Here is a 26,183-nt window from a genome sequence, read left to right on the forward strand (position 1 = left end):
TGAGTTTCTCTGCATTTACTGTACCTCACAAGTCAAATTGTTGAATAAATGCTAAGGATGGGATGTAGCGTATATTTGCACTAAAATGAAAAACATAATGGGTATAGTCTCAAATCTATTATCCTACTGTCACTTTTAAAACTCGTGTTTGGAACATTGCTATCCATTTTAGGAATGTTGATCCTTTTCATCCTTCCCTGTAAATTCATGACACAGAAAGACTAGCTCACACCTTTGTCTCCCCCCAAACTGATTATGCAAATGCTTGGGTTTAGTCCAGTACTTGCTGGTAAATCCTTATCAGATGTCCCCTATTAAATCTGTTCTTGAGTCTCTGCACTGGTTTCTAGTTGAGTCCAGTATTGTAATTTTTAGGGCTTTGAATGGCTTGTCCATCACTTACTGTACACCACTGAACTTTTGTCCAGTTATATATGAACCCTTTGACGCAGGTCTCTTGTCTGTGCCCAAAAGCATGCTGTGGAACAGTGGTGATTCAGCTTAGGTTGTCTTTGACTTTCGAATATCCTACCAATAGTAAATGTGACTCATTTTTTTTCCCCAGTTTTGAATTCCAGTTAGAATGTCTTCATGACAGCTGCCACGATCACGATCATGGTTATCTTCATGATGATATGTACATCGTTTATCCCAGGGGGCTGGCAATCTTGGGCATGGGGAGGGGGGGTCTGTCTGCCTGTGGGTTTTCATTTCAACTCAGCTTAGCAAGCTTAATCAGCTCATTACTGAATTAATGAGACCAATTTAACAATTTAAACTGGCAAGCTGCTGCGATGAAGAGCCTTTGAAAGCCTGCAGAGACAGCAAGGTGTCCAAGACCAGGACTGGACACCCCTGGTCTGTACCACTGCTGTGCCACCAGTGGACAACATTGGAACATTAATAGCAGTATATAAGCAGTCAGGTTGTGAAACTCAGTTGTGGAAAACATTCTGGCAATATTCCACTACTGATCACATTATCAGTTTATCAATGATATTCCTGGTATACAAGTAGATGTGTACATCTTGATCTTTTTAATTATTTCAGATCCTCCTGGCTGTTTCTTCAGCATTGACAATGCGAGACTTGACCTCACACGAAAAGGTAATACATATTTAAATGTAACCTGATAAAACTGTACTGCGAATAGTGCTGGGAAGAATATGTGGATATTTAATCGGATGTGCAATTTGAGCGCACAAATACTAAATGTGTTTGTAAGGAGCTGCTCTTAGCAGAAATGATTCACTTGACGATAAGTATCTAACTGATATGCTGTTCCACCTTTCTATCCATTGATTGGAATTGGAGTTGATGTGGAAGCTGTATGATACAGTACAAATTGGTGAAACATGCAGTAACAAAAAGTCCCAGACTGATCCAGCCAAAGATGGGATATCAGCAGGGAGAGCAGACACATAGATAGAGAGGAGCAAGGGCAGAGGCAACAAGACTTCAGAGCAAATGTGCTTTTCCAATACAGCATTTTCTAAAAATAAATTGTATGCCCAATCTACAGAAGTTAATGTCTAAACAAGTAACAAAATCACAGACAGGTATGTGAGCATTTCCATATGCTAGGATTGTCCCAGCACTAATTGCAAATGTGCTCAAATAACTGCAGACAGTTTTGTTACAGGAAAACCATTCCGTATCAATGAGATGAAGGAGACGGCTAAGGCCAATATATTCAGTGTTCAGGATGGTACCTACAGTAGCCCAGCATTTCACACAAATACAGAACTGTCGTAAGCCAGCTGGAGTTGGGGACATAAACAAGTCTCCATCAGAAACAAATGTCTTCCTTTCTGAAACTGAATCGCACAAGGCTAAGCATGGCAGTCAGTCTGAGGGGGCACATTTCAAATTCCTTTATCCTTCAGTCTGATGGAATTCAGCAGCTATCAGTGAAGACCGAAAGTGTAACCACTGACTGTGTGAAGCTTCAGAGGGAGCTGAGACAGCATAGAAGATATCCTTAACTGAGCTGATAAAGTTTTAACAAAGAAATACAGACTAATACTATATGGAATAGTAAAGCAGAACTATTCCAGATGTTAATGTAAAAGAGCAGTGCATGAATGACATACAGTAGGAGGCAGAATTTCTTTGGTACTTGGTTACATGTTAATCTACATTAGGAGATATTCACAAAGTACATATTTTCCTTTATACTATGCAATGAATTAGATTAGCTAAATTTATACTGTAGCCTGTACAATATAAATATGTGTATTAATAATGAAAGATTTCTAATAATATAATTCAATATACTTGTTAATAACAATGCCACTAAGTAACAAATGGGCTAGATAGTCCACATTACCTCTCATTTATTATTTTTCTTCTGTACTTTATGTTCTTGAAATAATGCATTCCAAAATAAATTAAACAAAATGATCAGTGATTTTTGCTTTTTCTTAAAATGGCAATTTGTTTCCACTATACTGTATGTTCATTTTCTGTATTCTAAACATACTAAACCGTGAAACAGTGTGTACAGTACACCACCCATCTCAGTCATGCTCATTTCTAAGGTAGTTTTGTGAACACAGGCCAAAGTTCAGTCATCCCAATGAGATGCCTTCTGTTCTCTGCCCCTAGTGATCTTGTTCAGTCTGCTATCTTAAGTAAAGCCCAGCTGCAGTGATTTCCTAGTATGTTTGTAGACTTGACCCACCCAGTTTGTGAAGACGGATCCAGGAGCTTGAATGCAGAATGTTCTGCACTAAATCCTTCTTCCATTTGGATATCCTGGTTGGTTCAGCAGACTGATTAAATGAGGTTTCAAGGGATAGATGGCAGAGCCCCATTACATGTTTTGAATGACATACGGCTGTTACTGTAAGTATTTAATTGCAGTTACCCACTAAGAAACCATCACAGCAGCTTCCACTTTGATCCCGAATGGAGGCAGCATGCGGAGATCCTGCTAATTCTTTTCTTTTACTTCTATCGATAATGACAAGGAATCTTTGATAATATTGATACTGAATTGAATAGGATCAGACTTGTACAGTATACAGCAACAGAGCTAACAAAAGCCTGTCAATGGAATCAGCCTTCAATGTTGACAAAAAGCATACAGTATGTTGTCAAATGGAAGTAGTGTGATCACTCTTCAAAATACTAATTAAAACAAATTTTAATTATACTAAGGTATATTAGTATACAAAGGAGATTAGTATTGTGATCCTAATGTTCTGATGAAGGTCTTCGGCCAAATTAGTAGTAGCTTTGTGTCTCTTTCTGCTATAAAACAAGGGTTTTGCATACCACAGTGCATTGGAGTCCCCATCTTTCTTCTTTTCAGATGAGTTAATTAATAAGTTAAATACCAAATAATTACATTACATTACGTAACTGCATTCACTATCACCTGGTCATGTACCATGCTATATGTTTTAGAAATATAATCCTTGCCTTTTCGAAAGGTCTTATCATGAAACTGTGGAAAAAAATACTGCTCATAATAATTTTTGTAAGAGAAAATGGGGCTTCTTGTCACGCCCACAGCTAACCAGATTCCAACGCAGAAACATCCTCACCTTAATTGCACTCCAGCCCTGAGCACTTCCGGCAAGCGACATCACTCTGGCCAATCAACCAACCATGACACTTCACAAATCACCGCACCCTCCACCTCCCAGAATACTTAAACCTGCGTTACCCTCTGTTCACAGCCTGGTATTGGTCTCTCCTTTACCTCACCTTCCAGTCCAGGTTCTCTAGTCTTTTCAGATTTGAACCTCGGATCTCGCCTTTTACCACATCTACAGCCTAGTCCCTTTCGGATAAAAGACTGCTGAACTTTCTCCTCCCTCCTGTTCACCCACTCGTCTTTGACTGCAAAGAACACCGCACAGGGTCCAACTGCTCAGCTGGCCTGCTGGCCTCTGACACGTCTACACTCTGAAAAATAGTGACCACTCTAAATTTGTTCCAAATAAAGTGGCCTGCTGGTCTACAAAATGAAGCTGTTAAACTGCATTACTTGTATTCTTGATCATTTTCTGCATTGGGAATAAGAATAGAGCAGAAACAAGTTGAGCAGAAGTGGAGAACTGATCTAAAAGATGATGCATTTTTTGTCAGGTTTGGTAGAGAAAAAAAAAACACCCAGATAATTTAACTGGCTCTTCAGAAGGGAGTTGTAATTACATCTGTGAAACATAGAATCCAATGCAATATTTATTAGGTGGATACGAAAACATTATTCTGTTGTATAAGAACCATGTAAAAATCAGTTTAGCAGGCAGCGCGTGTCACTGGTTATGACCTTGTTATGTGCACAGGCGTTATTAATTAATTCATGCCTTAAGGATATTTTAGAGGGGTGCGTAGAAGCTTGTCAGACAAGCTCTTCCTAAGCTATCCTGTTTTTTTGCACTGGCACCTTGCTTACAAACACTAAAGCTGGATGCACTGTAGGCCTTGCCTTTGGAAAAAAAAAAAAAGCTGCAGAAATTGTTTCACACATTTTGTAATGGTTGTTACAACATTGGAATTTAAGATGTCCAGAATGCCAGAAGGCTCCAACTGCAAGTCGAGGCATATGAAGAACGTTCCCACAGTAAGACAGTGCAGTTTGTAATGACGTTAGGATTCTTCAAATTCTGTTCTTAAATTCTGGAAATGCATTTTCGTAAACTGGTAGTTTTGGAGAGGAATGTCTTTCCGAATACAGTGAATTGTATGGTGATCTAACCGGATCGATGAAAAACCAAATGGCTAATCCTCAATTAGTTACTAAATCCCAAGTGTACCAAATGACCTCCTCTTGTTTGTAACCTTTGTGTTCTTATTAATCCATTTGGAATACACTGATAATCCTAGTATGGGGACGAGAAGCGTGATACAAATATCAGTACAGTATGTCTGCAGTGAACTCTCTTTAAGTGTGCTCACAACATGAGCTGACACTGCCAGAATTCTACCTACCATCTCATCCATCTTTTCAACAAAAACTTGTGGCTTTTTATGAAGGCAATGCCATTCTCTCGGCAATACGCAAATACATTTAAAATAGAAAGCACAGTACGTGACCTTCTAGCAAAGCAGGGAACCCTTCCGTTTGTATTATAGAGACTCATCAGAGCGTGCAAAGGAATCATCAATGAGCTAATTCTTCAGCTGTGACAGTTACGTAAATTCGTTATAAACTCACGTGTGGTTGAAGGAAAAAAAGAGAATGACATATTTACTAATTTAAGGAATCATTATAAGAAAAGTTCAATTTCTAAATCTAAGAAAACATAAGCAGCATGTTACTCCTTTATTTTAGTCTACCACATGGTCACACGTGAAAACTAGAAGGTGATAAAGGCTGTAGAAAGGAAATACAGACTTTTCAAGCCTCATTCTTTCCTTAATCAAGCTCCCCAAGTATATATTTTTTTTTTATCAAAGCAGTGCCGGTATATTGCAGAACAGCCCAGGTGTATGAATGCATAATGTTTATCGATTGTATTAATCAGAACTTTATTGTACGCATTGCTACTTTACAGTTATATGTGTTTGTTGAACTTGTTTTCAGAATCACAAAAGACACAAGGCATTTATTAGAGTTATTATTATTAGAGTTTGTAATAATTCTAAGAAAGCCCTATCCATTACCATCACATCAGATATTATTTCACTGAACAATTGTCTGACGTGCTCTGTGGGTAATCAATGGTCTTTCCTCCTCTGTTTATCCTGTTCTGTGTCTTGGCAGTGTGGTGACCTTGGTTCCAAGCCCCTTTGATGGACTTGCTGTATGAAAGCCATACCTTTTAATTGTGTTTCTGCCATAACACTCAAAATTCCACACTCAAACACTCAAAACCTAATTTCTAGTTAGTATGTGTCTGATGGGGTTCAGAGCTGTTGGGAAGACATAGTCAGACAGTAGGTAAGTTGACTCAGGCTACTACAACATTACACACAACTGGGTTTTTAGAAGGTGATTGGTGGATTTTAGCCAAAATATGTATGTACGTGAATGCTAAGCTATAGAACAACCAGGAGAAAAATATTATATTAAAATGTACAGAACATGTTAGAATAGCAGAGTTTGCAGTGCATTCTTAATACCAAATGATACGTAGATTTTAAAAAAATATATACTGGAGCACTGAACCATGTGTTCAATGTGCTCTTTGAATGCTTTTTAATGCCAGGTAGTCTTTGTTAAGTGTGCTGGACAAGAATCTCACTATCAGACAGTTGACAACACAACACTCTTTCTCTTCAGGTATAATGTAGGATTGTCACTCAGTATATGTTTTTTGAATGGTTTCCACAAGCAGCTCAGACATACTGTACATGGGGAGATGGTTCAGACGGGGACATTGACTCTTCTTAATCTGGATTTTTTTACTGAATACTGAAATGAAAATATTATACTATGCCAATGCTCATATATAACAGTAGTATATTACATCCAGTCCTCCTTATTTATTCCTGATTTGTCTATGGATGATGAGAAGTACTGTACACCGGGAAATAGCATTCCTGTACACAATATATACCATGGGTATACCTAATACACTGTGCAAATCAATTTAAGTAACCAAATTACAAAAGAGCATGAAGGGAAATTCATCCCTGCACTGTTTCCTGTTATAGAAAGGAAGAGTATTGAAGTGAAATGAAACACTTGCCTTGACAGTTATCAGTGCGGTCACCTCCTGGAAGACATGACAAAGGAGAGGTGTGATGGGTAACACGGAGGAAAACAAGCGCAAGTGAATATTGAATAGAGCCTTGGGAGACAGTCTGAGAAGCCTCTGGCCTCTGTGGGCCCCTGGGAATGTTCTAAGATTGGAGAAGGCCTCTTGGGTCAGGCTTGGCCTGACGCCATGAGTACAAGGAACTGCAGATGAGGAGGAAGGGGAGTCGTTGAAATGTGCTCTAAGCATGGGATTAACCGGGAAGCTCTGGGAGTAGAGAGCTACTACACATACTACAGTATATCAGGGTTTCAGAAAATTAAAGTAAATACCTAATGTAGTAGGTAATTAATAAGAAGATTGATGGTGCACGTAAAATATTTAATATTAATTGTCAGTGTTTAAGAAGGGCATTGGCACGTCGACAGATCGGTAAAGCAGTTCTCCAATTCCCTTCTGAAACATCTAAAAATTTGCTCTGACGAGTCACTCTTTTTCCAGACTGACTGAACTGTCACAATGTTTATTATTATTCATTTGTTTTTAAGGAAAACTGTGCAGTGTAAGGAAGCTGCGTGTTTGTTCATCAGAATCACAGACGTTTTTGTCCTCCTTAAAAAATGTTTCCCTGTAATACATGCAAACCCGCTTTTATCACGTGTGTGACCCAGAATCCTGCTGCAGGAATAACTGTGGGAGTTGCAGGTGTGCTGAGTGTAATAAGACTCATATAGGGGAAAGAGCTTTGGCAAAAGTGCATTTGCCAGTCTGCAAGGCAATGGCTCATTGTTTTAAATTTGAATGGAAATAAAAGCAAGTCCCTGATGATATTACAGGAAAGTAACAGATGTGAGAGGGAAACATCTAGGATTTAGTCTAATTTGTTTCTAATTCTAGCTTTGCCCGAAATTGGGAAAAAAAAAACATATTTACAACGAAAACAAAGCAAAAAACAGCTGCAAGAAAAAAAGGAAGGTGTTGACGAAGATAAAAGCAGAGTATGGTTGCAATCCTGTGCCACTTGCCTAGAATTTTCAAACAGCTGTGACAAAGGAGGTATTTAACACCTCGCAACAGAAAAAAAAAATGAAATCCTCAAGATTTAATTCCCTCACCCTTTCTTCTGCAATTCTGTATGTAACCTGTTCTCTGCTTAGTTATGTGTGCTGTGTTGGAATCACTAGAGGAGCTCCTGAGGGCCCAAGCTGTGTTAATAAGCTTGTGGGAATCTATAGAAGCTCTGACAGCAGGTCAATGTAACTGTCAGATTAGACAGATTGAGCTGCTATGTCGATCAACGCTTTGCCCCAGTCTTCTACCTTTCACTGGTGCTGGGACAGTGCACTCCAATTAGCTATAATAGCAGCCCTCCACGCTTAGACAATTAACAAGAGAAGCACAGTTGTTTTTCAGGTTCTTGAGACGGTACCTGAGAAACTGCTTCTTACAATACCTATTTCTTTTTCTTATTTTCACTGCACTAAACAGGTACAGCATATTTCTATCTGGACTTATGCATACAGATTTTGAATGGATTTAATAAGGACTTTTATGTAACAGAGCTCCAAGTTTGCTCCATTAGCAATTATTTAGCTTTGTGTGGCTGCCCTGTCCCTTCTGGGTATAGTTAATGAGGCTAAGTTTATTGAGCAGCATCTTAATTGTTTAAAATAGTACTTGCCCTGTAGTACAGAAAGCAATATTTTAACTAGGTGCATTAAAGGGAATTGATGATGATGCCTCATATCAAGAAGCTGTTCTATATTTCATATACTTGTTCTGTACTTCAGCTTTGGTTTATAACATCCACTATATTGTGCAATGCAGAGTAGTGCTCAGGGCTCCATTATTGTAAGCAAAGGGTTGCGGGTTCAAATCCCAGTGGGGACACTGCAACTCTAGTTGCAGGAGGAGGTGTGTCACCCAGTTTGCTCCAGTAAATATCCAACTGTATACATTATGTGGGTAGTATGTACATTTCTTTGGATTAAAGAGTCAGCCAATTAAAATACTAATAATGAGTATATTTTTGATACAAGGAGAAAGAAAGATCTTTAGAAAACATTCAAAACAGAATATAATGAACTGCAAACTCATGAAATGGTATTGCTATACATGAATTTTTGAAGGGGGTCCAATTCCAGTCTTGCATTTCTGCTCTCCTTCGTACTGTATAAACCCTCGCTGACTGCCCACAACGCTGCGTGCATCTTATCTAGCCCCCATCCTTCCACCCCAAACTTCATTCTTGTAGCTGCCTCCCTTGCTCATTTCTTGCAAGTGAGGAAAGTTGTCACAGCACTGATCTTCGGCCAACGCTGTCATTTCCTCAGCCAGGGGCGTTATTGTGATAGTATTAAGTTGCCTATTTCTTTACATTTGTAAGCTTGTCTTGGCATTGCTCGTATTTTGTACAAACGACTGAACAACAGGGTAGTAGAAAGGTCAAAAGAAAGAAAGGAATGCTGCAATATAACATGTAAATGTAAAATACAATAATATAATTTTTAGCACTATAACAAACAAAAGACCAGTGAAGCAAGTAGTCAAGTGTGTCAGTGTTAAAACTAGGAAACGTCAAAATGATGAAAGGGAAGTGGCTGATGTATTAAATTAATATTACACTTACCTTTTCCCATAGACGAAGGACAGAACATGCCTCAGGTTAAGCAAAACAAAGTATGACAGGTATTGTAAGCACATCTGATAAACAAATCACCAGGAAACAATGGGCATCCACCCCATTGTTCTTAAGGAAATAAAATATTGTCCATTGGCCATTTCCAAAACTCTTTAAGCTCATTAACTCTCCTGAGACAAAGGCAAAACCCATTCACTGGAAAATTGCTAATGTAGTGCACATCCATAAGAAGAGTAACACAACCAAACCTAATAATTACAGACTAATAAATCTTACTCTTCTTACATGGAAGGTTAAGGAAACAGTAATTAGGACTAAATTACAGCATCATCTGAATAAATAAGGTTTTAGGAGACTGACAATATGGCTTTTAAATGACAGGGTCTTGGTTAGCTAACTTGTTAGAGTTCTTTGAACAAGATCAGCAGTAATGGATAAAAAAAGAACTTATTATATGTCAAATGTAGGTTTGCGGAAACCTTCCTTCAAAACATTCCTCATGAACATAGTGCTGAATGTGGTAGGTATTGTGTGTACTTACCATAGAAATTCTTTAATGGAGAGCAGACAGAGAAGGGGTGCGTGCTGAAATTGGAGTGATGCAATAAGTAGAGAACTGCTGGGATTTGTATTTGGATAAGGATTTTATCTGGGATAATTAGTGAACTAGTGAAGTTTGTAGATGATGCCAAAATAGTGTAGAAGCTGTGAAAAGAAATTTAAGACTTAGACCAGGACTGTGCAATCACCTGGCAAATGGCTTTTAATATACAGTAGATAAGTACAAGGTATTGCACGCAGGTAGAAAGAACAATCTATAAATAGAAATTGTGAAACATTGAGCTGGAAGAGGTTAGAAGAATTTAGTTTGACACATCATTTACATCCTCTAGACACTGGGATGAAGGAATAAAAAGGAGAACAGAATGTTGGAATATATTGTTTGAATAGAGAAGTAGTACTGAAATCAAGGAAACCCAAGGAAATGTTATGTTAATGTGATGCAATGCATTTACAGTAGAAGGTCTCATTCAGATACAGTGTACAATTTATGGCACCATGTTGTACAGAATATATTGAGCAAACCGATGTTTTCTTCTCTTACTGTAAGAAAATGTCCTACGCTTGACAGGCTCAAAGAGCTTAATCTTTTTACTTTTGACCAGAGAAGACTGCAGGGGGACTTGATTCAAATGCAGTAATCAGGCATGGACAAAGACAATCTGTGGGTCTTCCTCAGAAACTGCAGTCAAATCTGAACCTGAGGACACGTGTGGAAACTTTAGGAAGAGCATTTTAAGACTGAGGACATGAGATGCGATGGGATTTTTGCACAAAGGAGTGCTGGAGTATGGGACAAACTGCCACATTGTGGAAGCTGAAACCCTGGTTTCTTTCAAGGAACAGATGGTTGAGATTTTTGAATTATTTAGGTACTCAAAACCGATTTAGCTAAATGACTACACATGTGTGACTATGCACTTTAACACCCACACATATACCCATCTCACTCTTTAAAGTGTTATTACTGAGACCAGAAATAAAACAAAAACTAGGCCTAACAGTTTTTAAAGGATGTGTTTGTGATAATGGTGTACCTAAAAGCAGTATGGCTGGCTGGCAAAGCCAGACAACTGATTTTTATGGGGAATACAAAACAGCTCTAAAACAAAAACCTTTCATAATACGATTCTAGAATTTACATGTCCTGAATAACAAAAATATAATTTTACAGTCCAACAGTGAAGCAAAATAAAAGCCTCGCTCCGTTTCTTTTTTCACTCTCCAGTCACCAATCTTTTTATCAGTGCCTCTGACATCTCTTTTCACATGAAGGTATAAACTGCAGATATGATTTTCATCTCTCTCCTTCTTACAGCACAATCTGTAAACTAATACAAAAACCAAATACTGATAAAAGATACAGTACCAGCATCTAATGTGAACAAGACAAACTGCGTGATATGAGGCCATTCTGAAACTGATCATTTGTTCTGAGACCAAAATCACTTAACAGAGAGTTGCTGCCTGTTTCTTTACTGAAGGTGGGAATACTGACTCTCTGGTTAGATTTTTACACAAAGCTCTGAAATATCTCGATTTTGTGCTTGGAAATTGCTTAGACCCATGATAAGGATCCTTCAGACAAAAACTGTATACTGAAGATGGAGTTTAATGCTTTTTTAATTCTGCCTTCTGTTTTGTTTTTACTTTCTAGTTTTTTAAACACACCTACTGTTTACTGTATGTGCAAAAAAAGAGCTAATTTCAGAACCATATTCTACTGCCCAATTGTCCAGTAGAAAGTCCTTACCTGTGGACTGAGTGACCTTATTAAGCTTCTGCATGACAATGTTCATCATGTTCTGCCTGAAGCTACAAGGCAAAAATGTTTGTGCCTGCTGTGCTGTGTCACTGGTCAAGTCAAAAGTTTTTAATTTCTGCTTTTGTATTTAGGCAAGAATAATTGAACTTGGCAACGACACCTCAAACAGTGCCTTGAAAATAATGAGCAGGAATTAATTAAACTGACCACTTCATATGAGAGTAAATGAGACTGTTCTCAGAACAGCTTATTATGAAGAATAGTAAAATTTAACAACAGTTACATGATTTTTTACAGCTGTATGAAAGGACAAAAGTAATTATCTTTGAAACGAAAATCTGCAAGTCCTCTTTAACCCTCCTAATATGATTTGGGTATAGTTAAATACCAGACAGGTTCTAAATTAGCTTCTGTTGTATAATATGATGTGACATTTCCTAACTTCGACATTTTTTTTTAGCAGGTCTTGCATACAAATAAGATGTTTCAGGTCAGGATTCAGGTGTGACCCATTACATTTACTGTAACTGTGAAGCTCTGGCTGCAAGAAGAAAACAATATTTTTTCAGCCTTTTAGTCTATTATGTTTGTCTTATTGTTATGAAAATGGATTCACCTGTCTGGAATATTTCTAAACATAAATAGTGAACACATATACACAAGAGGTTAGTGCAGGAGCATTTGAACTGCAAGGAGCAAGTAGGAGTTAATTCCACAATGCAAGTAAAGGGAAAGAAAATTATACATATGTGGAGCCTAAAGTACTTTACATTACCCCAAAAAAGCCAAGAATAACAATGTGATGTGACAATGTACAAGCATCCAGCACTGAGTACAAGGAATGAATGAGAAGCCACAGATAAGTTGCTTACCTGGATAAAATACTGTACTGTAACTGTATCCTACATTTTCCGAAGCATAGCTGCTTCGTAACTACTCATCATCTCCTGCAATGCTTTTGTTCTATGGACTGCCATTAGCAGGAGATGTGCAAGATTTGCCCTTTAAGAAATAAAAACAGCACCAGCATCTTCTGAATGAAGAGCAGAAAGCAGCTGTGCAAATATCGCTGTTATGTTGTCCCTTGGATGGCCTACCTGACTCAGGCCTACCCTTTTCTGGTGGCAAGTTGCTAATGGATCACCGGATCTTGGGAAATGCAAGTCATGATTGTTAATGACCATATTGCAGGCTTGATCTGATGATTTATGGACTCTAGGGTCTAAGTGGACTCTAAGTGATTACTCTGACTTTGGACAAGAATAACACTCATTACTATCAATTTGTGCTTCCAAAGAAAGTGTGTTCATTACCTTGAATACAAGCAGTCCTGTTTTCACTGATGTCAGAGAAAGGGCTATAGAACCATTCTTGTCAATGTTTCATAAGGCTATAAGAAAGGCTGCAGACGAGAACAGGCCATTCACCTAACCTAGCTCATTTGATTGCTACTTGCTTAATTCATCCTTCAAAGAAACTTGCTTCTTTGACAACATGGCAGAGGAGATTGTTCCAGACTCACACAGTCCTTGTTGTAAAAATAATCATGTTGAAAGCTAGAATATAAAGTTAGGTTTAAGATCGGATTGAAAAGTAATAAAAAAATCTCCTATGGGCAGGGAGATCATTCCACAGTTTTGGTGAGCAGGAAGCAAGGTCTCTCAGTGTTTGGAGCCTCACATTGGGAACTTAAAGAAAGCCAAACAGGCCAAGCAGCATGTTGATGTTTGGGAAGTTAACAGTTCACTGATGTAGTCAGGAGCCAAACTATTCAAGTCTTTAATGGTAAGCAGTAGTGCTTTAAATAATCTTATTCTGAAATTAATAGTGTGCCAGTGCAAGGAAACACTTCAAAAGACTGTGAACATGAGCTTCTAATAAAAGGGTCAGACACAACCTTCAGTTTCCACACCTGACTCCGTGGGCTGATTCTAGGACCAACAGAAGCCAAACTAAGATAGTCTCCGTAACTTTGGTTGTCAGGTTTCATATGTAAAAAGCTCTGTTGCATTCATTTTTTATATCATATAAGACTACACTTGATTAATGTCAGTATTTCTGCAAACATTAATTAGGATGTCAATAGCATATGAATGAAGACTAATGTCATATCTGACACATTATTAATATATAGATACTAAATTCTTGGACCAAGAACAGATCCTTGTGGGACACCAGATGCATACAACTTTGTAATTGGGTAATACCAGCACCCTTCAAATCTATTCAGCAGCATTATATGATTAGCTGTGTCAAAAGCAGCACTGAGGTCCAGAAGGAAAAAAAACCCCATAAAAACAGTTTTTCCAGCTGTCTGAAAGATATCATTATTAAACTTAATGATAGCTGTTTTTGTACTGTGCTTTGATCTGAACCCAGACATAAAAGGCTCATACAGCTTATTTACAGATAAGTAACAGCCCTTTTCAGAACCCTTGCTAGAACTGACAAACGTATTGTATTGTAAATGCTGAGTAGCGTTGCATCCTTCCTCGGTTCAAGACTAGAACAAATCAAGTTCTTCTAACCTGTCAGTTTCTTTAAGCACAAGAATTAATATGATACAATTTTCTGGACTGATTCCAGGAAAGCAATATGTTTTTCATCATCTGGTTGCCAAAAGTGTACACCGTATTCTAAATGATTATAATGATTCTATAGGTGTTATTTGTAATTGTACAATTTTAGCATGTTGTTCCATAATTGATTTTGTTACAAATGGAGAGTTGCAAAAATTGAGAATATCAGGAAACTGACCGAGTGGATAAATCAGAAAGTAAAATAAATTATGATAATGTGCAAATTGTAAATGATTTTGCCAAGAATATACAAACGTTTGGTACAGATAGAGGCATGTGAATTCTTTATTCTCTGGCACAGTTTTGGTCAAAAGAGAAATAATTCAGACACACTGGGTTCAACAATTATTTATTAACAGTGACAATACACACACTACACTACACACACGTTTCACTTTGTACAGTATAAGTTTACAGACAAAGCATTCCAGCAATATCCCTGACTCTTAACCACCAAGAAATATCCCAGACGCCTACCAAGTATTCAAGTCTTAATAAGAGAATAAGAATAAGAGATAAGAGATAAGCTATCTTCTAAACTAAATAGAATAGATCCTGTTGTTAAATCTCTCTCTCTCTGCAAACTCGCCTGCCACAAAATAAATGGGAAGCTATTTCCCTATTCTAAAATGTTTATCCAAGGCATTCTTTACTCAGAAAATCAGAGTTCCTTAAAACTACAGAATCACAAGCTCTCTTAGCAAAGTTCAAGTACTCAGCTGCAATCTGATCTTTTTGTGGGTGAACTAAAATAAGTACTGTACCTCTCACCTGGCACATGCTTTATATTCTGTCTCCTCCTGTCTGTCACCCTCTGTGTTCTGTTCTGTCTTGATGTGATCTTATATGGCGTCTTTCTGGACTGTTGACTGACACTTAATCATTTACCCAGAACTTATTTCACTATGGTAAAGCAAGGTTAACTTCACCATTGCTTTGAGCACTGAATGTGGACCCCCTACATCTCAGCAAACATCCCCTTTGATTTGAAGCTGGAAATTACCTATTGTTTCTAAATTCTTTGTTACCTACAGCTGTAACAGATTAGTTTCTGTATATATTGTAACATTCTGTTCTCCTTTATTGTTTTTAGTATTTTATGTATCTTTTTCTGTTCTTGTATGGATTAAAAACCACATCTTTCTGAATGGCTATTTATACAGTTCATCATCAACTAATTTGAGGAATTGTACAGTAGCTCCGATTTTAAGAAATCACATGACTTACTATTTTATTGACCCAAAATACAATACTATTCAAACCACTAGCAAGCGTCAAAATCAGTTTTCATTATACATTATTGTACTGTGTGCATACAAATCTAGTATTATTCACAAGAAATATAAAGTGTAAATATAATTCACAGGACAAAACTGGTTGAGGATAGCTGAAAGAATGCAGGAATGGATCAATAAAACAAAACATTTTTGTCATTTGCATTCGGTGTTAAAGCACATAAGGATCTTAATTGGATCCAAAGACACAGAGAGAAATTTTAATGCCATCTCTAACCAGTTTCCCCAAGAGTGAAAAAGATTCTGCAGTGGGAGCTAATCGGAGAATTTGCATACCAGTTTCTCCATGGGTTGACCTTAACTGTGACCCAAGCATCTGAGGAGCACGCCTGGATGTAGGATTGAAGTAATTTATTGAGAATAAATAAAACTGTTGTGCTAGATCACAGCTCTTGAATCCTAATTTCCAGTACTGTGGCTTTAATGGATGAAAACTCTGCTACCACTGTAAAATTAATATGATCTTTCTGCCGAAGCGTAAGACACAACTGGGTCATATCTACCTATGCGACAACCCTGAATTTTCACTTCAGGGAAAACGCCACAGGTGCTTTCTAATTTTTCTCTTTCTAGTTTCGCTCATCTTATTCTTTTGAATCGCTATGTTTTTCAAACAGAATGGCAAGAGACATCCCTACTTTCAAATGTAGATCATCTTTATATACTGTACTGTGTAGCTTTGGCTTTCCTGCTATGGGTCGAACTCTACTGTTCTACTCTACTTTCTGCAGAAAAGGTTTCTCTTCATGCGTGGTTTTCTACATCTAAAAAACAAAAGATGAAGTCAGTGTAGTATAAAAACCAGAAGCTGAAACTGAAGGAAGGCCAGAATATCTTTTGGTGTCACTACCTTTCATCTACTAGCATGTACTTTGTATTAGTAGACAGGAATTTCCCATAATGGAAAAGGCATGCAGTATTTATGCCTTTTTAAAGGAGATTTCTCTATCTCTGAAATCGTGCTTGCCTCATATTGTCATAAAGCACATAGTAATACATAAATCTTAGACACCCAGCACTAAACAAGATTGTTTATATATATAAAATAAATAATTTATATATAGTCGGGCCTATAAGAGGCTGTGGGCTCACAAACTGATAAGTTCAATCGTATTATTGCCTTGGCTTTGTCGTTACATGAGCCAGGAAATGGGAAACATCCATTGTTTTAGTTTTAAACTGCGATGGAAAAAAAAAAACTTCACAAAACTTCTGGTCCGGCACAGTCACTCTCTGCCTTTGCCTTGGCTCTCATTTTCCCTCTTCTGTGTAGAAAATTGCAGAGTATTGTTGCACCATGACCATGTTCCCACAAGTAGAAACACACTTGCAGAGCCAGGTGGTTCCAGACAGGAGTCACACCTGACACTTGCAGAGAACCTGTGAACTTGCAGGGTTTAGAGACAGCCACGGTGTCCCTCCATTTGAAGCCAGCTTGGCTGTAGGCACTGGAGATTACCATGTAAAACCAGACAGATGGATCAATACTGGACCTTTCAGAGAAAGGCATGCACAGTTCTTCACCTCTCTCAGTTCTTTGCGATGATGAGAATAATTTTGAAACAAAGCAAAGAAGCAATGATACCTAAAAAATATAATTAAGTCTTACGAAGTGGCTTACAATGTGGTCTTAATTTAGTCCCTTCTGTAATTCTCAGGAATTCTTGAACTACTCAGGAGGGAATGAGGGAGAGTAAATGTTTAATGCTGTCCTGCTAAACAAGACATTGCCCCAGTTTTTAAACTGTCTCTCTGCCGTCCCCCGTGAGTTGTCACGAGGAAATTCTAATTATTTAATCTGAGAAAAAAATGAGAATTACAGCAAATCTAGCTATGAGGTAAATTAAAAAAAGATCTCCATTTTACAAAGGAGAAAACTTCATCTTCCTCTTCAAAAACATAATAAAAAATATGCCTTCTGTAGCTCCGCAGGCTATATGATGCGGATTATCATTTTCAGAATTCTTTCCCCAGAGCATATTCAGTCTGCAGTGCACACATTTTTCATATTCCAGGCAACACATGTTTAATGTCCTTAAGGCTTACTTTTCTTTTGTAGGGTTAGTTATAAAATGGCCATATATGTAGCACAGCTCTGAAAAACATCCCACTTGTTCCTAATAGGCAGCACCTTTTGGTATGTTTAAAAAGCTAGTCATTTTTCCTGCCAAAAACTGCATGACAAATGTCATCCTTGTCCAGGGAAAAAGACATTCCTTGACCTCCTTATTATTACACGCCAGTAAAATTGTGAATTGGTGCTTTAACATAACTTATAACGTGCAGTGCTTTACAGTTCATGACCATGAAAACACTTGGTAGAAACTGTTTGCAGCTGTCAGGCAGAATGAAACACTGACACAGTGAAAAGTGCACAAATATTAATGTGTGCCTAGACAGAAGCAGACACCTTAAAAAGGCAGGACTTGCAGTTTTGGTTTATTTTGTAATACATCAATAAGTCGTTTATTAAAGAATATAATTGCATTTAGATTTGGTTTGGTGAAAATATATTTTTCTGTGTACTGTATTGTGCCCAAACATTTGAATGTTTTTTCTATATGTAGAAATAGTTACTGTACTGTATAGTGAATGGTGAAAAATGAGTTTGTTATTATACTGCCCATATATACTGTACTGTTTTCTTATTGTAGAGCTTTCAAATGGTAATATATTCAGTGATGTTCAGTGAGTTTTCAATGATGCAGTTTATTCTTAACAGGAAAGGATAATACTTCATCAAGGAGAAATTACTTCTGAGTGAAAAAAGAGAAATTATTGTATAACGTTTTTTGAAAAATTCAGTCTGATTCCTTTAAAATATGAAATATGATGTGATCCATAATCTCTTAGTGTTTCACATGACTGCTCACGAATGTATTTTTATCATTAAAAGCATAAGTAAAACTCCACCAAAACATTCTTTGTCATTCTGTGTGTATCTTTCTGTAAAATTAGACAGTGGCTGTTTCAGCCCAGACAATTCATAATGTTCTTAGGTGTAAAGCTTTGGTTTCATTTTGAACAGTGTCTCTCTTGCTACAGCTGGTTTCAGACAAGTTTGTACTGCTAGAATGGAAGCACGTGTCTCGCACGTTGAGATGGAAATGATTCTTCTCCATTAAAATGACCTTGACCCTTTAAGGTGGCTGGTGTTTAAATTTCCATCTTCTTTCCATTACAGATATAAAACTTGGGAACAATTTGAGAAATTGCATTTGCATTTGCAAATTTGCATTTGAGAAAGTTAGACCTTTGCATGTCAGACAGATGTCAACAAATTTGCTTTCTGTGTTCAGCTTTATTGCCTCAGGAATCAATTAATTGAATCGTGTTTATTCATTTCTTTCTTTACCCTTTCATTCATAAATAGGGAATAGAAAAGCTTAAAAAATCAGGTGGCATTATGCCATATTAAGGTCAACCCCAAATTATTTTTCATTTATTAATTTGCTGTTTACATTACAGCCAAAAAGCGAGATCATGATATGGACTAAAATAAACTAAAATGGATCTCCTGTGGAACACAGATTACCTGTTGCTTTAATTGCTAAAAGCTTTAAAAGATCAGGAGTTGGTAGCTGTTTAAAAACCTAACTGCAGTTAAGAAGATCTCTGTGTTAAGAAGTTATCTTGCCTTAATCACCAATAAAAATCTCTGCATGCAGTCAAAATGGCATGTTTTATACTGAATTGAAAAAACCAACAGTGCCATTTCAGTCGATTTAGTAGAATTTTATTACTTTCAATTATTGCTTTGCACCACGCTATAATAATTATATTCTGCTTCTTTGCAATCTATTTATGTATGATACAGATATGATTATATGAAAAAAATCATAATTTCACTCACTTGAGGAACCTCCATTTCCTTGTTGTTTTTTGTTCTTAAATAAAAATAATAAGGGGAAAAATATAGCAAGCAGAGGAAAGGTCATAAATACCTCAATGGGAAAAATTGTCTCATACCTAACAAAATCAAAAGGAATTAGCTCTTTTTTTCTGTGCTTCTTTTATTTTTTTACAGATAACACCTTAGGTTTCACCTGCGTTTTATGTTCACCTGCAGACAGAATCTGTGCTCGTCTGAGATTTCCTGCTGTGGGTTTTAGTGAGTTCTAAGGCCTTCCTGCAATCTTGAGAGCACAAAGCGGATCTTTCTTTTTGCCAAATGGGAATGGATTATTTCTCTCTGAGAAAATGTTTATTATTATTCAACTGCCCGGTCAAAACCCAATTGTGGCGGAGAGGAGGCATGGATTTTTTGGGGGTAACTCATCTGGCTAAGAAGAACGACGATGTGTCCAAAAGGTTGAAGCAGTCAAAATCCTCGCTTTTGTAATGAGGAATGAGCCAGGGGAGCTGCAACAAGGATGAAGATGAGGTGAAGGAAGGGATGTCAGTATGAAACGTGCCATAGAGTTATATTATGTAGGCGGAAGTGGGATAGATTCAGGTTTCTTCTCCTGAACTTTTGTTTTAAGCACCATTTAGAATTATTATCATCTTGCCACCCTCTACCTTAGATGCCCCACATTAACAGCTGCAGATGGCCAAAACTGATCCAAGAGACTTTAATTTTCTGGAGTCTAATTTATCACCCAGCACAAAGCTGCCTCTAGAATCTCTCAGAGGAGCAGAGTAGGTCTACCGTTTACTTAACCACAGGCATCGCTGTCTGACAAATCAGTCCTGCTTCTTAGGTAACTTCCTAGCTTTCTGCTACATCTTCTTCTCCCTTGACGCGTGGATGGTGTAACATCCAGGAGATTTTTATTTTATGTTTTAAGTAAAGGTTCCTAACCCATGCAGAGCCATCGCTTTTTCACCCCCTTTCTCTGCTATCTCTACGTCTCATTCCTTTGAAAAGCGTAAGGCAGATCGTTCTGCTGAGCCGGGACCATGTGTTATTCTAATCTAAAACCTGATAACACCCGTTGGATGTAATAAACTGATATTTTTACCTGCTGCTGCAACCAAGATGGGTGTTAAAACACACTCCGTGCCTGAAGATCAGATACCCTCCTAGCAGGAGGAAGAGAAGGAGACAGAAGACAGAGATTGTTTCAGTTTTTCTTTTCCTAATTCATTTTATAGGGAACTCATGCTAAATACATCTGGAGAGTTAAAGTATAAATCTTATAAGCCGACTTCAAAATAAACTCAAATGCCTAAAGCAACAGAAAAAGCCAGGGGGTACCCACTATCTTCAGTGCTGCCTTATGTTACAGTTGTTTTACTTGGGGGAAAAAACAGAAGAGATTAGTATAAAATAATCGATGACAGACACCTAACTATTTAAACTATGCCAAATTATAATAGCTATTGAGGCAACAGGAAAAATTACACAGAATCTCTTAAATTGGGTCTTCAATAGAAAACAGTAATTGAGTGGAGTGAATGGAAGTAACTGATTACTAGAAGTTAAAAGTTGTCTCAAAACATTACAGTGTGGCCTGTATTTTTATCCACTCTGGCAACATCAACATCAATCCAAATATTCTGCTCTGTTATAGGGAGTTTTAATTTTTATCATTTCATTCATCAACCTCAAGAATAGTTTAAAGCAACTATCTATTCTACATTACTTAGTGAATTTAAGCGTGTATGTACAGTAAATATAGGAACCATTGTTCTCCAACGAGACTGTGTTACAATTCAAATGATTTCTGACAGGCTCTTGTTTTAAAAGATAAAAGAAGCCCTTAAATCTGTTTGAAATATACATCATTTTTCAGAGATTAGACAGGAATAGATCAATTCAGTTAAATGACAGTGATAAATTAATCTTCAAGGCTGTGATTATCTTTCCGTGTAGCTGTCTCTTATTTCTTACTTAATATTGACATCTGCATAAGGAGAAAGGTTAACATTTTTCATATTTCCTTTTATTCCATGCATCTGCTATGTGCTTATCACTTTAATGAGCTCTTACTGAACAGAATGCTGTTTTGCTAGACATTGTGATATTAGACAAGTCATTTTCTAGCTTAAAGCTACATTCCGAACTCTATACAAAAATGAACAAATTCATCGGAGTCCTACAGCACTTTATGCTAATCTTTTGTTTGCAGAAGCACATACATTTTGTGAGAAAACATTTATTATGAATATGATTATTTTCTGAAATTAAACACAATTTTGTTTTTAAGACTCCTGCCTGGGAATGTACTGTTTACTTCCTGAAAAGTGAATTATTCATAAAGCCCTGTTTATTTATTTTTAAGATTTCTCTCTTTGACAAGGCATTATCAAATACACAAAATATGTTTCAAAATCAAACGCACAGCCTTGGAGGTCTCCTCTGGTTCTTAAACTGGCATGTGAGGGTTTGTGTACGTGCTTAACTGCATAATTAACACCTCATTTAATGGTGTTACTTAACAGAGATTCAGGAGAAGGCCAAATTCTACTGTCTTAATCGCTCCTATGTACAGTATGAATGCTCGCTGGCTGCACACAACTCTGCTGGCAAATTATCCAGCCCCCTTCCTCAACCCCAACTTCACCCTTGCAGCTGCATCCATAGTTCATTCCTTGCATGTGAGGGGGGAGTTATGGCGGTGCTGATCTTCAGCCAGCACTGTCGTTTCTTGAGTCGAGCGAGTTAATGTCAAAGTTATACGTATGCTGTCCCTTTACAGTTTCAGGCCAATTTCATCATTAGAAGAATTTGACAGAACTATTGAAAAAGCAGATGTAATCCTCATTCACTAAAATTTCATAGTTTTCCCTTTGGTGTACTATAAAGTTTCTTCTGCCAGTGATTCATATTTGTGTCAATATATGTATCAATAAATCTTCCAAATGTTTTATTCACCCCCCCCCCCATTTTTGGAATAGCCAATTGATAGTCAGACTCCTCTGGCACACCCACCTTCCAGACACTCCTCTGTTAGCACATCACAGGCAGCACTACCCCCTGCTGGTGGATGAGCACTGACTGGGAAATCTTAGTCACAGTCAGCTAGTGACACAATTCAGGCTTGAACCAATAACCACAGATCCTAACCTGTGGAGAAAGCACCTTTACTACCAATGAGCCATTTTTTTCTGTAGCTTTCAATTCTACAATATTTTCCATTTGCCAGGGAAAAAACATGGCACATTAATTAAAAATCATGTTTTGAGAGCTTTTAATTTGGCCATACATGACTATACAGTAGCATACAGAATTATTATACAGTAGTTTATATACTGTATCTCAGAATAGTTATATAAATGGCACACTTTTCAGACACTTTCTTTTAAATATATGTATTTCCAGAGAATAAAAGTTTTTGCAATCTCCGCTTGAAATCTGACCTTACTTTAATGGGAAGTTAAAATAATTGAATTAATTTTCATGTTCAGTCTGTTTCTTTCGAGTTACAGTAAATCCAATTATGATTGTTTCTCAAAGAACAAGGGGTTGCAACATCAATTAAACCTCTCGGAGACGACATCCCTGTCTTGTTCAAAAGTAAGAAACGTTCTGAAAGGCCAGGGAAGGTATTGGCTGGGTGACATCCCTCTATAGACCTTCTGTTACAGAAAACAAGGTCATAGCAGAAAGGCATATTTCAAAAGAACTCTGTCTGCTGCTTTTGGATATAAGGTGATATAAGGTATAAGGACAAGCAGCCATTCACTCAGTTTTAAATGAACAGAACTGTCTGTACTGCTTTTCTTTAATACTTCGCAGTGTATCAGTTTTTATCTACGGAAGGATTCCAAACCCTAGTATCAACAAGTATACCCACACAGACTGAATTAGCTGCACCTTAGCAAGCACTGCTACTGTAATTCAAGTATTAAATCAGAAAGACTAAACATTCCTTATATACGGCTTAAGGGTGACTCTTATACCATCCTTAGCAAAACAATAGATAATGACTGGAGAGTCTCCCCACTGCATGCTTCCATAACAAGCCCCAGAGGCTGAGAGCTGAGCCCCAGAGACCCCAGCATGTGCAGACCCTGACAGAACATGTGAGGGATAGCCAGACTGCCAAGGCACACCACTAAAGGCCTCTTTGTCCTGTATAAATGCATATCAGCATTGCAGTGCTCCACAATAACAAAGTTAAATCTTTGCTGTAGGGAGAGAACCAGCAACGCAGGCTGGCATCTCCAGTGCTCCTCTGAAGGCCAGCCAGCACCTCCTCGATGGAGCCAGCCAAGTTCGAAACCTTTCTTTAAAACACCCAGCTTTTGATCAAAAACCCAGTCTAAATGTCACAAAAACAAGAAAAAAACGCCCTCAGGGTTTCACTGTTTGATGTTTCATGAAGCGATTTCATGATTATAAGATGAATAATACCAGTGCTCATTATCTGGTCTGTTTCATAGTTACAAACTTTGGAAACTAATGAATAATTTTGAAACTTGAGGAAAATGAACCATTAGAAATAAACCAGCTTCCTTTTATTTATTTTTTGCTACTGGTGGTAATGTTACAGCTTGTGTACATGTTTCTACTTGTTTTGATATATTGGTACAATGTTAGCGTGGTTTAAGATTAAGGCATAGCATCCATAATCAGAAAGAATATTCTGCTATAAAGCAGGTTTAAATTCTTCAGCCTCCCTGAAAAATCAACCCAGGACTATTTTAAGCAGAGTCACTCTTTTCAGACATCTTTTCAGACAAACTGGCAGGAGTGCTGCTATAGAATTTTAAATTTCAGTGCAAATATGCAGTGCATCATTTTGAATTGGCTTCAATTTAGCAAATCCAGTTGACATTAATATGTTGTGTCACAAATCCTTTCTGAAAAAGGGTTTTGCTGACAACCAATCTCAATAAAGAGTTCACTTTTGCAAGTGTAATAATACAGATCTTTGCTTTATGGTGTTGAGGTCAAGTTACAGTAGAAAATTGCACTTGTGCTCACTTATAACTATAAGAGACAGACATCTCGCCCAATTTTCATCACTCACCCTCCTAGGACTCTGGAATAACCACAGTCACCCCTCCGTCTCCTCTTTTCAGCATCCAATCCACCACGCCAATGGCCCCAGCCTACTTAGTTGTTTCATCTTCCGCATGCTTCAACCTTCCTGTTTGCTGTCTACATAGAAACTCTTCCAGTTGCAAATACTCACTCCTCCACCTGGGAGAATGTTTGAACTGGGCTCAGGTTCCATGTCCTCAATCCTTGACCCTAGCCCATCCAGTCCTGGCTGATATCCCTATGAGTCCCCTACCCATCCTAACCCCTCCCCCTCCGCTATAGTCAAATACTATTGTGGTATTTGACTTTCCCCATCCTACTTCCCAGAAAGGAGATAGCAGTGGCCTCTCAAGCACACCAGACTCCCGTCTGTCCTTAGAACCAGCCCTTTAGCTGTTATTGTTTCTTCTCTTGAGGGTTTCTGCAGGGAACATGTCCTTGCTCATTTAGTTCAGCAAACGGACCGACTCAGGGCCCTCACATTCAGTTCACTGAACTCAATTCCACTATTAGCCTCATGTGTGTCTCATGAGTATTCTTATTACTCTCTATGCTTCTGTCAGGCAGCCATTCTACCTGCTTACCTGCAAACATCAGCAAGTGGAGACTCACTGCCAGTTCCTATTCAACTTCCATGTCAGTGCAGATGATCTCACTCTACTCTTTCCGGGTCGGCACAGTGTCTTCAACAGCTCACCACAGAATTCCAGTCTCCACCAATCCATGCTGTCTTGTTTTCTGCAGCCACCTGTGTGCTGCCTTGTGTTCCGTAGCCTGCATTACACATGTTGCTCATTCACTTCATTCTCTATCAACGATGCTCTGAAACATTGCATATTCGAACCGACGTGATCAAACAAAGTTCACACGCCATTACAGAAGAAGTCTGCATCTGTGTTTTGGCATTTCTGTATTTTGCAGGGTTTTCAGCCTTGGACTTATGGCTATGTCTGTCACTTCCTTGTATCAGGCGAGTTAATGCCAATTGTTAGAATATCAAGTGTGTTACGCCTTTACGTTTCATGGTCTCGTTGCACTAATTTGATTTTGCTCATTACTTTCGGAAGAAAAATAAGATACTTAGCACTCAAACTTCAAGAGCGATGCTGGGAATGAAAGGATGAGGATTAAATGTTCAATGTTTTAACATTCCCCACGGCTGTGATTTAAAATAACAATTATATTTAATCAAATTTCTTTTGCAAGAAAAGAACCAATCAGTCTAATTTCCTCTTATCAGTAGTGCCTTTGCAGACTGAAATAAAAAAAAAACTCGGATCCACCTACTAATTCCAAACTTCAAACCTCTTGCCAAGTGCTGAGTCACACCCAGCCTCAGGTAAGCAGCTACTCACTATGAAGCACTGGGTTTATAGTTCTTAATTAGCTGATCCTTTTTTTAGACTGAGTTGACTGAACATCTATAATCCACAATAAAACAAACTTATTACTAAATTCACAAAGATATCAGGATGAATCATTTCATTGAGCAGTGTGTGTAAGTGTGTGTGATCTTACTAGCATCAGTGTTAGTAACTTTGAAACTGCTGACAATCTTTCTGATGTAATTTACTTTGACTGTACCATCCATGGAAAATCTACCATTTTGTTGCTTCAGAGTAATAACATCACTTCCATGATTTGATTAGCCATGATCTCTAGAGCCTGTCTGTGTATTACGTAAGCCCCAGCCCAACTTGGAGATAACATTGGTACCTTTGACTTTTTTTGACCTCGCATGACTGTGTTTG

The 26,183-nt window shown here is 37.8% G+C and overlaps 1 protein-coding gene across 2 annotated transcripts in view; it reads left to right on the forward strand.

The window, feature by feature from the left end:
- Window positions 1-26,183, forward strand: part of gfra2b (GDNF family receptor alpha 2b) — a 107,537-nt gene that overhangs the window by 37,924 nt on the left and 43,430 nt on the right. The window contains exon 4 of one of the 2 annotated variants that reach the window (XM_088624026.1): window positions 1,051-1,107. The exons of the other annotated variant lie outside the window; for it this stretch is intronic. Coding sequence (XP_088480152.1) covers window positions 1,051-1,107 — 57 coding nt within the window. The remainder of the gene's footprint in view (window positions 1-1,050; window positions 1,108-26,183) is intronic. 2 annotated transcript variants of the gene reach the window in all.

The sequence above is a fragment of the Lepisosteus platostomus genome, chromosome 3, assembly GCF_059453375.1.
Source record: "Lepisosteus platostomus isolate fLepPlt1 chromosome 3, fLepPlt1.hap1, whole genome shotgun sequence".
Lineage (NCBI taxonomy): Eukaryota > Metazoa > Chordata > Actinopteri > Semionotiformes > Lepisosteidae > Lepisosteus > Lepisosteus platostomus.